This window comes from Populus alba, chromosome 3 (genome assembly GCF_005239225.2).
Source record: "Populus alba chromosome 3, ASM523922v2, whole genome shotgun sequence".
Lineage (NCBI taxonomy): Eukaryota > Viridiplantae > Streptophyta > Magnoliopsida > Malpighiales > Salicaceae > Populus > Populus alba.
In genome coordinates this window covers 20,981,206-20,997,270 of record NC_133286.1, presented here as the reverse complement: position 1 = coordinate 20,997,270, position 16,065 = coordinate 20,981,206, and the positions used below count along the sequence as shown (strand labels likewise).

The following is a 16,065-nucleotide window of genomic DNA, read 5'->3' as shown; positions in this document are numbered from 1 at the left end:
CACCTTCACTTGATTTTTATTTCTTCCAATTAATACTCACTAAGCTTGGTTAATGTTCCCTCAAGATCTTCCCTTAAGATTTTATGTTTTCGCTATAATTCTATCTCTCTCACATGTAAATGGTAATTTCCCACCTTTCTTTTTTTCTTCTCACGCGAGCATGCGCGCACGCACTCTTAAATTTTACCAAATTCCCTCTATATCCCAAATATTAAATTTCATGTTCTCGGGAAAAAATTTCTGAATCCCGGCATTTGTCTATATAAAAATTTTACCAAGGTGAATTTGAATTTTATTTAGGTACATATTGATAATTTTATTCCAAGGTAACTCACTCCCAACATTATGCTATTCACATTCACGTATATATTTTATTTTGCTTGTATTTGGTTTGTTCTAATGCTTATTTGGTATTTCTGTTAAATCTATTGTATAAACATTTAGATTACTTTTCTGCCTAATTTTTTTTCACATTTCACATTTCATGATTTGTTTTATTTATTTTCTATTAGGTTATTCTGAACCATGATACGAGAATAATGCTTAATGGGTTAACCCAAGTTGGCTGCATGATATTTTTTTATTTTTAAAAAATTATTTTCGATATCAACACGTCTAAATGATCTGAAAACATATAGTATATATACTAAAGGGTTTGAAATCTTATTTTAAAAAAATAACTTTTTTTCTTAGAAATATAGGGTATATATATTAAAAGGTTTCAAATTTCACTTTGAAAAAACATAATATTTTTCTTGTGAACATAAAATATATCTACAAAAAGTTTCAAATCTCACATTAAAAAAATAATTTTTTTCTTAGAAAAATATACTAAAAGGTTTTAAATCTTACGTTGAATAACTTTGTTTGTGTCTTTCTTTTCACGTGATGTGCTAATAATGCAGAAGACTCACTTTATTTCTTCTCTCTTCTTCTTTTATCCCTTTTGTTTTTTTTTAATTGAATACTATTCTGAATGTGCTTGTGTATGCGTGAACTACGCGTGCCAGGAAAGTGGAGTTAGGTCCAACATCTGACTCCGCCTGTCCTTTCTTCTCTCTTCCTTTTCTTTTATCATTTTTCATTCATTGATAAAGTAGATGAATAAATTATAAATTAGCTGGTGACCATTACTATGAATATTATAAAAACTGCACTTTATGTCTTTTAGTATTTATTGAACTCTTTTTAGTCCTTTATGCTCAATCCTCGAACGAGGCGCTCGCACCCCTTGAAGATATCAAGGAACCAGCGGGGAAAGGGGCGGGAAAAGAGCCTGAAGTGTTTACCATGGAGTGCTAAACAGCTAATGCCCATTCATCAAGTGGTTGGCTTTTAGTCCCAGCAGAATTGACCACAACAGTTGATGTTTTGACGATTAATAAGATACCCAATCGTCTTTTGCATCCTCTCCATCTTCACCAGTATTTTTTGTGGTAATTTAAGTTAAAACAACAATTTTAATCATAATTTTAACTAAATATTTTTAATTCAATACTTATTTAAATCAAACAAATCACGAGTGAAAATAATTTCTCAATTATCTTTTTAAAATCTGAACCACAAGAGCTATCACAAACAAAATTGTTAAAATTACGAATTAACTCATAAAATTTAAGTCAATAAATATTTAACATGCTAAATCAAATAAAAATTTAAAATCAATAAAATCAAATTTAACTAGTACAAAATTAATAAATTCAATTTAATTTTACATGTTTATTAAATTTGTTATATAAATAATAATTTTCTGAAATTACACTTTCATGTCTCTCTCTGCCATGGGCTCATTACAGTCTTAATTTGAAGGCCTAATTTAAAGAGCATAGAAATTACCTAGATATTACATGCTCTTACTTTTTTCCTAGATATTACATGTTCTTACTTTTTTCTTTATTTTGCTGTCAAGAAATTATACCATAAGTTTTAATTGAATGTAGATATTGTTTAATCAGGAACTCATTGTTGGAATTTAAAGCGTCAGATACAAGAGGATTATGTTTTTGAAAGTACATTAATGTTTGTTTTTAAAATATTTTCAAAAATATATTTTACTTAAAAAATATATTAAAAAGCATAACCGGTAAAGCTCCAGCTACACTATTTAAGATACCTATATGAATGGTTCGGAGAAGGAACATGGAGCCACAGAAAGATGGGTGGCAACTACGCTTAAAATAATGAAAAGGGAGGCCCAACAGGCTAGTACCATAAATGATAAGATCGTGCTAAGAATATTGTTGATGGGCTGCCATAAAACCTCAAAGGCACTGGCTTTAAATACAGTATAAAATAAAGCAAAAAAGTTGCCACCTTTACACTCCCTATGTTCTCTACATTAAAACCCCCATGAAAATAAAAAAAATAAAAAAAAAATTATTATAAGAATCCATATCATAAACGTTATTAAAATATTCAAAAAAAATAATCAAAATGTGCATGAGATTAATGAGCATACTTCACGTTTATTGATGGCAACTTAGAACCCGTTTGGCTCTGCGTTTCAACCTGTGTTTTCACAAATTTCAATTATTGTTTTTGTTAAAATTGAGTGCGGTTTGTATTTTTTGAATAGTTTTGATGTGCTGATGTCAAAAATGATTTTTAAAAAATAAAAAACCATCATTGGCATGTATTTTTGGCACGAAAAACTATTTGAAAGCAACCGCCACCACACTATCAAACACACTCTTTGTTTGCTGGAAAGTAGTTTCCTTTTGGTAGTGTAATGAAAAATAAATAATAATAATAATAATAAAATAAAGAAATTTTAGCGAAAGATCAAATCTAAAAAATTAAAAAAAATAAAAGATAAAGAAATTAAAATAATAATAATCAACATTTCATAAATTATTTCAAATAAAATAAGTAACAATCAAAAGAATGAGGACCAAATCTGATAGATAAAAATTTTTAATAAAAAAATGATAAGAAAAAAGCAAATAACAATTATAAAAATAATGACCAAAATTAATATAAAAATAAAATTTTAAGAGATGAAATTGAAAATAAATATTAAAAACAAAATATATATAGCGATCAAAAGTTTGAGATCAAATTTGATATAATCAGCAAATAATAACATTTTTAAATTTTTCACAACTTCCGGAAAGTGTTTTCCCCCAAATTTTTTAGGAAAACACTTTCCTGAAAACCAAGCCAAATTTTTCTTTTACTGGAAAGTGTTTTCTATTGATCAACTTTTCTAATGGCAAACAAACACAAGAAAGTTTAGAAAGTGATTTTATATTATTTTAATATAGTAATATTAAATATAAATTTTAAAAATTAAAAAAAAAATATTAATTTAAATAAAAAAAAATATTTTTAAAAATAACAGATATCACGTTACTAAACATTATTTTAATACTGTTGAAATGTCTTTTATAAAATAGAACCTATCATTGATGGGCATCTGAGATTTTATTTTTTATGGCCGCATAGAGGTTTTGCAGATCCATTTAAAATTAATAGGCTCGATCATGATCCACCTCTATGAATAAAGATTGAGAATCTGGGCCAACGCTGCCCATGACATGCCCCTACGTACAAAGTTACACGTTGATATTGAAATTAAACCCAGTTTAAAAGAAAAAATTACATAGACAAGCAACATATTACTCTTCATAAAAATAAATATTGTTAAATATCTTATAGTATTATATAGTCGTCTACGTACTATAAGGTGTCACAACTTTAATCAATTGATTAGGTTATTTGTAATTTGTTTAAATTATATATATATATATATATATATATATATATATATATATATATATATATATAAACTCGTGTGTTTAGCTAAGAAATGTAATTTTTTTGATATAGGAAAAATGAAAAATGTTTAAACTCTTCCCTGCATGGTGATTTGATATAGGAAGCACATCCTCCAGATCCTGGCATTAACCAGGTTTAAAATTGAATTAGAAAAAAATATTGATAAGATAAAATCTTAATTACTAAATTGAATTTTTAATGATTTATTTGATTTGGTAAAATCTGATACAAACTTAGTTAAATCAATATTAATAATTTTTTTTATAAAAAACAAAATATCATTTTAATAAAATGATTCATTGGTGATCCACTAATTAATTAAATGATTCAACAATCCAAATTCTTTTTATGCTCAATACTCAAACCGGGTTTGATTTGAAAAAAATAATAACAATTTTGCACGGAAAAATATATTCATTACAATATAATATGTATAAATGTATTTTCTTTATATTTATACAATTTGAAACAACACGCATGAAACATATATTAATTAAATTCCTATAGATTCTACCTCTTTTTTACTCTTAAGCAAGTCTTCGAGGGGACTTAATTCTTACGTAGCCCAGACCCATATCCATACCGGAATACATCATACCTAGCCCACAAAGACAAAAATAGCTTTTCATATATGTTCATGAATGTTTTTTAATCCTCATATGAAGGTTAGGATTTATTTTATTTTATAAAAAGCACACACACAGCTTTAGTTTCAAATGAGTGGTTTGGAATTTATAAACACGATACATAATATTGTTGTTAGTAATATAAAGGGACCTAGGTACAACAAAATTAAATGTTTTAACATGTTTTAATTCCTATTTGATTTATATCACTCAAAACTACTCTATAAATAATTTATTTCAAAATTATATTATTTGATAAAATTAAGTGGAAGATAAGCTTCATTTTCAAGCCATGTAAATTTACACCTTTGCTAGCAATCAATTAACCAAGATTTAGTTTAATTATATTATTCTCTAAGAATAATTTCACTTCCAATTAAAAACTTCAATTATTCATTAAGAAACTAAAAATATTTAATGTAGAAACCCATTCAATTAATTGTTGATGAATGATGATATCACATGATAACCCATAGCACAAATTCAATTCAATTGCACAAATTCTTCAGCTCAATCACCCACAATTCAAATACTACAAAAACTCCAGCAAATTACGACACTGCAAACACTTGAAGACAACACCAAGCACCATTCATGAAAATGACCAAAGGCAATAAGATTTGAGGGTGAGCTGTAATTTTAATGCCAGGAGAAAACAGAGGAAGCATCTGACTATGAGAACAGAGTCGGAGGATTGCAGTCAGCTTCTACGACCGGAGAATAGAAAATGGCAGGAAACAAACGATGCCATAACCCAAAAGATACAAGAGGAGCCAGCAGCTGCCTATGTAACACCGGAGATGAGGGAACAGCCAAAAAGCAGCAGCACCGTGCAACACCAAAAGGCTAGAAGGCGGCAACAAAGCCATAGAACACCAATGAAGGTCAGAACACAAATATTGTAGGCAAGCAGTTTCACCACCAATACAACATCTTCTCCAATAGATTGAAAGAACAGAAGGGAAGGAGGATGCGGGTTCATGGGGAGGAAGCAAGAAGAGAGAGGGGAGAGGAGACGGTGCTGAAAAGAGACAGAAATTATCTCCCGTTTGATGTGTCACTCTGAAATCGCTCTCGCATACAATTCTTTATAATAGCTTTTCTTCAGCTACAATTAGTTATCTGCTGCTATTATAGATGAACATCAGACAATCCCTTGCTGAAATTGAGTAAAGATGCCGCTGATAAATTAAAGCAGTAACTGTAGAACTAGAACTCGTCCCTTGAAATGTATAAACTTCACATCTGCTACGTTAACAGACTCTCTAAAAAACTATTAATCAAGCTAGTGCCCTTTGCAAAATGCATGCTGACACAAATAAGTATGAAATCACATCACTGGACTCCAAATTAAACACCATAAGCAACACTGCTAACATTATAAATCCCCACCCTTAATGGGCATTCTTCTACTACAAAACACACAAACCTAATAAAATCTAAGATTCTAAAATTTTAACACTGCCAACAACTCTACATTCACTTAATTATCACTATCACTGTTGTTAACATTATTGCTAGCATTAATATTGTTACCAGTATGATGACGATGGTTGATGTTGGTAATTATTACTGGTAGCATTCCCTCCCCTTCTCGCGTTCTTCAACTGCAAAATCCCCATCTGTGTCTGCATAAAAAACTGCATCCTTTGCAACTCCAACTCTTTTACGAACTCCATCCTCGTCTTCTCCATCTCTACCACTTGCTGCAACTTGGCATTCTCAGCTTGCTCATAGGCTTCCCCAAACTTCACCATTGCTTGCGTCAACATCCTGATCGAATTCCCCCACCCTCCTCCTCTTTTTTCCTTCCCCACTTTCCCCCTCACTTCCCTCTCCACCACCACTCTCCTCTTCTTCATCGGCGGAAAACTATCATCCGATTCCGCACCCCCCTCCTCTTCCTCACCCTCCTCCTCATCCTCCTCATGTTTCAGAATCCGAATTTTCACATTCTGATTCCGAAAATGATACTGATTCACACCACCCCTCCTACCACCACTGCGAACCCTAGTAGGAATTTTACCACCCACATTACCATTTCCAACAACAGGAATCCTCGCTGTGGAGCCAATTAATCTTTCCAAAGGATCAAAAAAAGGCCAACCACTCGGCCCTCCACCTGAAGCAATTTTAGCTTTTTCCAATTTATACTTTTTCTTCACGGTATCAATTCTATTCTTACATTGAATATCAGTTTTCGAAGACTTAGAATAATCCTCTCTACTACTTACAATTTCCGCTACCTCCTTCCAGTGCTTCTGCTTCAAATTCCCTCTGCTTAGCTCTAAGTACCTTTCTCCCCAGGCGTCGATCAACACCGCCGTTGCTCCTTCGCTCCAGCAGTCCTCTCTTCCTCCTCCTCCTCCTCCGCCTCCGTTCGCTTTCGGCTTCGTCGGCAAAACAAGTGCTAAGCGGTTCTTGTTGTTCTGTTGCGGTGGCGGTGGTGCCGGCTGGGGATGCACGGCTGCGGGAGCAGATACGTTGATTCTTCCGTTCGGTGGTGGTGGTGACGGTGAGGAATATTCGGTGGTGTTTGAGTGTGACTGTATCTCATCGTCGTCTTCCATGATCGGCGGTCGATGAAATAACAATCAGATCTGATTTTGATGATTCTGATGAGAGAGGGCAGGGGGTAGTTTTTTTTTTTTTTTTCAAGGTGTTGGGTTTTTTATGGTTGACGGGAAAGAAACGGTGACGGTGAAGAGGAGACAAGTGATGGGAGAGGAACGGAAGGGAAAGGATGAGGTGGGGGAATGTGAATGGTGGGGGCTATATTCCGTCACCGGCAAGGATGGAAGATGGACTGGGAATTGTGTTGCCGGCTTGCTAGGTGAAAGCACGTGTATGCGAGTGACTACTATGTTGATAAAAATCATGTTTGGTCCCTATATTTTAATATTTCATCAAATCAACTTCTATACTCTCTATTTTTTTCAGTTTGAACATTCCGAAGAATTTACAGGTGATCAAGTCTCTCCTTATTCAACATGGATGTTATCAGAGTGGTTTGGAACTGCTCCCAAAAAACCAAATTATTAGGTTATTGGATAAACTCACATGTTATCAAGCTAATTATTTTTTTAAAACATCTTTCATTTTAAAAAAAAGTACTTCATGTTGATCAAGTAAATTTGAACTTCAAATTTCCAATTTCCTTAATATTGATTCAACAAGTTTGAACTGGGTTTATTTAGCAATCAGCCCTATTGATCAATTAGGTTTTGACTTTATCAATATTATTTTTTAATTTTACAATTATATCATGTTTTTCTTAAAAATATATATTTTTTTAAATTTAAATTTACTTTTTTAATTGTATTAATATCAAAAATAAAATCAAAAAAATATAAATTTATATATTTAAATATATTTCTAAATAAAAAAATATTTTTAATCGTATTAATATAAAAATAAAAATAAAAAATATATATTTTAATACATTTCTAAATAAAAAATTATTTTAAAAAACACACTGAAAAAAAATCTTAAAACCCAACCCGACCATAGCTCAAGTTTTTCAAATTAATCTGTTACTTTTATTCATATTCATGAGAAATTAAAGATAAAATGAGAAGTAAATATAAATACAAAGAATTTATTTTTTAAAAAAAAAACTTATGGTAGTGGAAACCGAAAACTTCTCCTAACAAAAACTTTAGTACTTTCAAATGTGCTCACACGACACAGCCCACTAACCATAGCATTCTCCACGTGCAAATTGTCCTCAAGTTTTCGATTAACCTCGATATAACCTGTTGCTCCTTTTTCCTTTCCTTTTCACAGTTTTGTCACGGCATACATAATTTATAACTTGCTACAACCATCATGGCATTCGTTCCTTCTCAGTAGCTCTTAGCTCTTAGCCCTTTGCTTCAATAATAATAATAAAAAAAAGGTCATTTCCTGGCTAGTCTACCCCTCGCATTGCCCCCTATCAATAAGTTTGCTTCTCTTCCAGCATAAACAATGGTTAAATGCTTCCATACACTGATACAAAATTACTCTATCCTCATCCATCACTTCTTACCATGGTAACTCCTAAACTACCTGAAAGGTGAAAACAGGAAAATATCAGAAACGAGTGGACAGAAGAGCAATGGTCCTATCATGTCCCAAGAAAGTTGAAGTTATTGGTATTTGCAACCACTTACTAAGCATTATAAGTTATCATAATTTACCATAATTGCAACAAAAGAGAAACAAAGAAGTTGAGTTTTAAGTGGTCATGAGATACCCTCATGGGGACACTATGGATGCAGTTATGTTCCATAATGGAATCGCTGTGTATATACAACACAAGGGCAGGTATTACCCAAACATTTATCCTTTTGTGATGCATAATTTATGAAAAGCAATCTGAATTGAGATCAGCCACGGTAGTTGAGCGAAATGAAAACAACTTCAGCAACAGTGTGGGGGGGAGGGGGCAGCAAATTCATTCAGAGACAGACAAGAAATAACTGAGAGGGAATTGAGATGATGAGAAATGTCATTCTAGCAACTAACAGATTCCATTTCCATTTGTTCAGTGAAAGACTACAAGAAAGATAGCATGATTTGTGCTTCAGATAGCTAACTTTCTTCATGGTGAAAATCTGTATGTACTTGGCAAACTCTATTCTTCCATTAACAAAGCAACATGAATGAGGAAACTTACAGAAAATATTGTAAACAAAAGTGATTTGAGCTCAATTTCCCTAAGTAACCCTTCTTCGCACCACCAAATCATCAGCGGAGTAATAATCTGCAATGAGTCGGTACATGTATGATGGATTGTGCCCTCCACTGTGAAGTAATTAGAAATTAACAGCGGTTAGAATTGCATGAGATGAAAATATAAATAAGTTAAGATTTGGAAGTTCGAACTGGACATAATTATATCAAATCCATCTGATTTGGCACCAGAGACCTAACACTGTTTAGTGGAATAAGTATTATTCTAATCAATGATTTGCATCAGTGGTTAACATAAAAAGATGTCCTCAAAAGTACTAGAACTTACGTGTCAGTGATAAACAGACTAACAAGCTTTGGTGGCACATAATCAAATGCTGGATTGACAACATGAAGAAGAGGAGAGCCAGTGCCGCTCCCAAAATCTAAGCAATCTGAGAATTCTCCAAAATCCAGTAGCTCAGATGGAGATCTCAATTCATTTAGTAAGACCTCAGGATTGTGAGGGTACAAGGGACACAGCTGCCATCCAAGAAAAACAGCCAAGTGTATGAAGGATTAAAGCAAGAATCAGAACAGTATTTAAAATTCAAAGTCTACCATCACAAAAGTCATTAACATTATCCAAGTCGTTTTACTGACTGTATAATTAGCAAGGCCACAAAATCAGAGACAAAACACACAAGGATTAACTATTGACACCATCCAGTTACAATTAAACAAAGAAATTCCATATTTGTTTTTCTTCATTTGTCTTCGTGTTTGGATTCTTAAAAACTTTCTGTCCTCCCTGGGCATTTCCATCCCTGTTATGTGTACTAGATTTCTATGAATTAAACATTAGAAAAAAAATCTAGAAATCAATATAATAAACAATGATCTGAGTTCAGAAGAACGCAACAAGTTAGAAAAAGACAAAATGTTAAGATTTTAGGAGCACTGAAGGCGGGACTTATTTTTTATAACTTGCAATTCTTATGCTTGTAGTTCAATCAAATTATAGCCTATTTGGGTATCATTAGGTCAGTATGAGCTAACACATGGCCCTGCAATAAACACCAACATTAACAGAAAAAAGAAGCTGAGAAGGAAATGACAAACATCTTCTGGGCCACAGAAGAGACATTCCATTTATTGCTATATAGTTGTCATTATTTTCCGTCACAAGTTAAGCAGTATGACAGCAGCATGCCATTCAATAGCAAAAACAGAGGAAGCAATTCAAATATGGCAGTTTGTTTACTTGGTCGCTACCAAAACTCTAGGGGCAAAGAGGGATATTATTTTGCTAAATTACCTTGTGACTGCCTGCAAGCACAACAAAAGGTACAGCATGCTTTTGAGCTGCAAGTGCAACCATATTCAGCCCAACAGGTACTATCACACCACCATTGGCCATTACAGCATGAGCTCCAACTATAACCTTTCCATAACAAATTTAAGATGGATCAAAATAGCAAGCAGCCAATACCAAAAAAATAGACAAGAAAAGAAAAATACTAAACTCTCTCATACCATGTTCACACGGGAAATCATGGCAAAAACTGCTGAGTCAGTAATCAAAGTGGTATGTAAACCTCTTGTGACCAGTTCTTTTGCAAGAAGATGCCCTTGATACCTAGTTGAATACCAATTGCCAATGAGAAAATTTGTATTTAACAAAGAGAAGACTAAAATCCAACCAGCTAAAAAAAGTTATTTTGCAATGTAACTAACATAAAGTGACTTGTACAAACCTTGGAGCACCCTCAGCAACAAATACCCGGAATGATCTTTTCTTCTCCTTTGCAGCATAAAGAAATTCTAACACTGTCTTTGAACTACCTAAAGTTAATATCACCTCACTGAAAAGATGTTTAATAATCGAATCAGTAAAACAAAGTGTCAAAAGCGATGGATTAATATAATAAGCAATTAAGAATCCATGCAATTGAGATGACTGATCTGAAACTTTACTTGAACCTAGGACTTTTTCTCTTTGACAGAAAACATTAGGACTGGAAAATATTGGAAAGATAACAAAAATTGAAAGATGGTACCACATCCACATTTGAAACTCCAATTGTAAGTTCAAAGATCACACTCCAACACTTTAAGACATCCAAATATCCCATGATAACCCACAGTATAGACTCAATTGTCTCTAATTCTTTCGCTCAATCACCTCAACTCAAATACTATTAATTCGAGCAAAATCATTTTCATAATGCTAAATGCTAGGTGAAAACAAAAGGCACTATTCAGAATCAAACTAGTTACACAACTGGTGAAATATGAGAGCCAATTATGGAATACAAGCTTGTCCATGGATGCTCGTGAATGAAACATGGTATGCATAGTGAAATTAGAGTGAAAACCATAATAAACTAAAGACCATCATATTGATTCTTGAATGTTAACCAGAACTTTAGTGCCAGCAACCCAAAGCAAAGAAAAGGAGCTAATAGGGTAAAAAAATGAACTTGATGGCAAAAAATTACTTTTGATGAATATGCTCCACCGCTTGTTCAGCAATCTGTTCATGACAAGTGTTGATATCTTGAATAAGCTCGTTAACTGCTTCAATGACATCATGCTTCAACCTTCGTGTTCTTGAACTTTTATCAGCAGCTGTTATAGAAAAAATCTTTACATGTCAAGATACTCCTCACACGCACGTGCACCCCACATGCCATGCCACAACAATCAGCCAAGTTTCAGCAATAAGTACTCGTTCAACCAAATCAAATCTATCCAACTTCGAAGCATATGGTAATCTGCCATATGATATGATGCAGTGATATAAAAACTCTGAACAACCATGAGAGACTTACATTTGCTTTTTCCTTCAGAATCACCTCCCGATGAATAAGTATGAGGAATAGCCACTGACTCAGGCATATCCTCCAGTAGGGTTTGCAAGGAAGGCGGACGCAAAGCATTTCTCGCAGCAGCAGCAACAGCAGCAGCTGATAGAACTGTATGCTCATCTCGCTCACAATCATCATCATCATCATCCCCATCACTTGCTGCTGATAAATTCAAACCCGCAATAGCAGCAGTCGTCAGAGAAAGATCCTCCTCCCTAATAATATGCAAAACGCGCCTCACAATATTACCCACAGCTACCTCTGCAAACAGCACATACAACCAACCAACAACACAAACATCAATGAAAACCACAAAACACGCCAATCCAGGACATAAACACTAAAATATAGTATCTATTTATTAAAGTAATTGAAATGCTTACCGACAGGATTGGCAGAAATCAGCTGCTCCCCAACAGCCCTCACAGCATCAATTAAAGCTCCAGCCTGATTCGTGTAAGGCACTCGCTGTTGCGAAATAACTGATCGTAACAGTTCAGCAGCCTGCCTCGCCGTCGCCTGCGAACCCTCAATCTTACTGCCAAATAACCAAACGAAACCAAAAGTAAGCCTGTAATCTCATTTTTACAAACAAAAAAAAAAATCACTCTGTGCACGGTAGTACAACAATAATAAAAATAATCACCGTTTTTTAAGCTTGATAAGAAAATCATTGACAAGAGCTTGCACGTCCGGCATGATTTTCCTCTGCAAAAAAAAAAAATGTTGTGGTTTTCAATATTTTTTTGCGAAATTGAAAAAACGCGATAGTATTTAAGAAGCTAATATTTCTTAGCATTTCTACAGTTTCCTCGGCAATCAAGCAGATTAAAAAAGAAAATAAATAAATAGAAAAACTGCTAGTGATTAAAAAATCAACAAATTTCACCTGAAATGAAATTTAAGATAAAATTAGGAAAAAATAAGGAGATAAAGATAAATCAGAGAGAGAGAGACTGTAGAGATACCTAGAGCGGAGATCGAAGAAGCATGCGAACGCAAACGAGAGAGAGATGGAGAGGAGAGAAGAGGCTTTTGCTTATGCGAGCGAGAGAGAGAGTTTTAAGAGCTTCACAGTGAAGCTTTTTTTTTTTTACACCGGAGAAAGGAAATGGTTTCTTTTTTCGACTCGGTTTGGATGAAATGGATAGCAATACGGGTTGCAACAGCGGGGACTATTTTTAGGCAAGCCTTGTAAGAGTACTCCAGGTATAAGGGTGGTCTCGACTGAGTCCTTGAAGAGTTTTTTTATTCAATTGAGTCCTTAAAGTGTTGCGAAATTTGAAATTAAAGTCTCCATCTATGCTCTTTGCAAATTATGAGAAAGTGTGCGAGGGTGGATGGAATCCGTTAACGGAAATAGATGGCGATACTTGATTGAAGATTTATTGAGACTTTAGGAATCTAATTGGGAGAATAATATTTTTAACTCGATTTGGACTGGGTAGGTGGGTTTTTTTTTTCCTATCTTAATGACTGTTTTCACGTGTTAATTACTGCAAATTCTTCCATGATTTTTTAAACAGATGTACTTAGTTTCGTTTTTTTTTAATTTGAATGAATGAGTTTATATATTTTTTTACAATAAAATGATTTGTTAGATTTTGTTAAATATATACTAACATAGGTATTAATTGACATAAGATATGCTAATATGTATGTCAAATGCTTATGAACTTTCATTTTATTTTTAATTCGAATGTTTGTGTTTTTTTTTATTATTATTATTATTGCTTGAGTGTGTGTATTTTTATTTTTTTATTTGAGTATATATGATATCAGCGATGATAATTAATGATACGCCGCAATTTTTTGTTTATCTTTATTGATAAAATTCCTCTATTATTAGTGATTAATTACATTAGTAGACGCAGCTATTTGCTGTTTATCTTTATTGATCAAAATCTCTTTTATTAGTGATTAATTACATTAGTAAAGTAGTTCAATGATGTTACATGATTTTAGGTAAAAGATGCCTTTTTTTATTATTGCTATCTCATCGTGTTCAATTAACTCAACTAAAAAAATATTTAGAAATGTGTTTAAAATTGTTCTTAATTTCTTTTAAAATACATTTAATATAAAAAATATTATATTAATATTTTCTTAATATATTTAAGTGATTTTAGAGTGCAGATGTCAATAATAAAAAATCAAATAAAAATTTTATTTCTTACACTTTTAAATAAAAAAAATATTTTAAAAACATTATTCATCATAATAATCTCAAACTCACAATAAAAATAGACAACATAGTTCTATAATTTTTTTTTGAAAAACATCAAGAAGCAACATAAATAATTATCTACCAGCTGTTAAAAAACTTTATTTGGTATTGGTATTAATTTATACCTTGAATTCAATTATATCGCCGGGAAAACTAAAAAAAAAAATTTCTCACGATTCAGCTTCATTTGTTGACATAAACATATTTATCACCACCATTAACTACTAAGAAACAAGTGTCAAACAAAAAAAAAAAGTATTATGTTATATTTATATTTAAAATATATAAACACCCAAAAAAGAACAAGAATTTACATAAAGAAATTGTCTCTTGCCAAGAAATTCACCGCATTAACAAATGCATGAAGAATTTGACGCTACAGACTCGAAGAGTCATGCTATCACCGCTCAAAATCAAGTCATCTTCTTTAAGACGAGAACTATTAACTAGAAAAAAAAAAATTAAGCCAATTCATTCATTAAGCAATAATATTGAAAAAAATATTCAAACAAAAAATTAATATCATTACCATGTAAAAAAAAAAGACAATCACTGAAGTGTTACCAAGGAATATAATTAATTATAGCTTGGGAAAAAATTATTTTTCTGTAATTTCAAATTCGAGTCTTATAATTATTAATATGATAATCATCAGAAATCTATATAGTTATTAACTTCAAGACTTAGAAAATTAGTCGAGGTAGATGTAAGTTGGTCCAAACTCATTAATTTGTATTTGATTTTAGGCCTTCATCGTCATTTAACGGAAACAACTTCTCTTAAGCAATGTTTTTTTTTTTAACACCATATAACAAAAATTTACCCACATTATAATTTTTATACACAAACACCCCAAGAAATCACAAGAATTACAACTGTGAATTTGTTTTTACCAGGAAATTTCCACTGAAAAACGCGTGAAGAGTTTAATATTAAAACAAGGCTTGAGTTTCAACGTTTCAAATTGAATCTTAAATAATTACAGAAAAAAAATGACTGGGGAAATGTTGCCTCGTGTGAGAGCACTCTCCATGGAAGGCAAAATATCACGAAGCTGCTGCTTCAAATGGCCCCATTTTGGTTGGTTTAAATTATAGAGGGCATATGATTATGATCTCGAAACTGTGCATAACATGGTGATGGTGATGATTATCGTGGACTTAATAATTTTTTACTTGCATGAACAGTTAAAAATATTTAAATAATTTTTATAATAATTAAGTTGTACTATATATATTCATTCAGTGTTTCATCATGATCACATGCTTTGATGCGTGGACCACCGGTTATTCTACTAAAATTATTTCCACCGTGGTATTAAAACAGCATTATATAAAACACTATAGCAAATTGAACTAGCTATGGAAAGTTATAGTTATCATTAAACAAAAAAATTGTGAAAATAAAATATCCAAAGCATACAGTTTTGGAAAAGCTACATCAAGAGCAAGGTCCTCAGGTCCTGTGATTTATCATATTTTTGATAAAATGATTTAACGAAACCTAATAAATCATTTTATTATAATATATATATATATATAAGTTTGCAAATGTGTATGATAAAATATTTTTTTATATTATGTTAAATACAAAATAATACATTTATTGAATCAACACATAGTACGTCGACATGTAAAATTGATACGATTATAATAAATTTTTTTTAACCTAATCTTAAAAGGTGTAATTGAATTGGTTAGATTATGGGTTTGCTCATCGAATATTACTAGTTCGAGTCCTACAAACTTCATGATCACTGGAGACTTACATGGTCATTAACTATAGGACTCGTGGAATTAGTCAAAGTACGTGCAAGCTATAAACACCTATGTTAATAAAAAAAAATATAACTTGTATATTTATTTTTATACTACAAGTATCTTTATTTTTAAAAAAAATATATGTAATT

General features: G+C 32.2%; 2 protein-coding genes across 2 annotated transcripts; both read right to left on the bottom strand.

Moving 5' to 3' along the window:
• Positions 1-4,842: 4,842 nt before the first annotated feature.
• Positions 4,843-6,973, bottom strand: LOC118054277 (trihelix transcription factor ASIL2). Its single transcript, XM_073407878.1, has 2 exons — positions 5,940-6,973; positions 4,843-5,584 (listed from the first exon to the last, which is right to left on the bottom strand). Exons 1-2 carry the CDS (start codon positions 6,971-6,973, stop codon positions 5,548-5,550), a joined length of 1,071 nt encoding a protein of 356 aa, XP_073263979.1. The 3' UTR covers positions 4,843-5,547.
• A 49-nt stretch (positions 6,974-7,022) lies between these two features.
• On the bottom strand, positions 7,023-13,070 carry LOC118054272 (uncharacterized). Its single transcript, XM_035065787.2, has 11 exons — positions 12,898-13,070; positions 12,576-12,637; positions 12,313-12,467; positions 11,894-12,190; positions 11,561-11,690; positions 10,817-10,924; positions 10,596-10,698; positions 10,378-10,503; positions 9,409-9,602; positions 9,064-9,191; positions 7,023-8,453 (listed from the first exon to the last, which is right to left on the bottom strand). Exons 2-10 carry the CDS (start codon positions 12,626-12,628, stop codon positions 9,104-9,106), a joined length of 1,254 nt encoding a protein of 417 aa, XP_034921678.1. The 5' UTR covers positions 12,629-12,637; positions 12,898-13,070; the 3' UTR covers positions 7,023-8,453; positions 9,064-9,103.
• Between the last annotated feature and the right edge of the window lie 2,995 nt (positions 13,071-16,065).

Excerpts from the sequence above, each read along its gene's own strand:
- LOC118054277 (XM_073407878.1), bottom strand. The coding sequence starts at position 6,973 with ATGGAAGACGACGATGAGATACAGTCACACTCAAACACCACCGAATAT. Across the intron at positions 5,585-5,939 it reads CAACCATCGTCATCATACTG|CGGCATCTTTACTCAATTTC; the intron begins GTAACAATATTA and ends TTAATTTATCAG.
- LOC118054272 (XM_035065787.2), bottom strand. The coding sequence starts at position 12,628 with ATGCCGGACGTGCAAGCTCTTGTCAATGATTTTCTTATCAAGCTTAAA. Across the intron at positions 12,191-12,312 it reads GATTTCTGCCAATCCTGTCG|AGGTAGCTGTGGGTAATATT; the intron begins GTAAGCATTTCA and ends TGCTGTTTGCAG. Across the intron at positions 11,691-11,893 it reads TTCTGAAGGAAAAAGCAAAT|CTGCTGATAAAAGTTCAAGA; the intron begins GTAAGTCTCTCA and ends TTTCTATAACAG.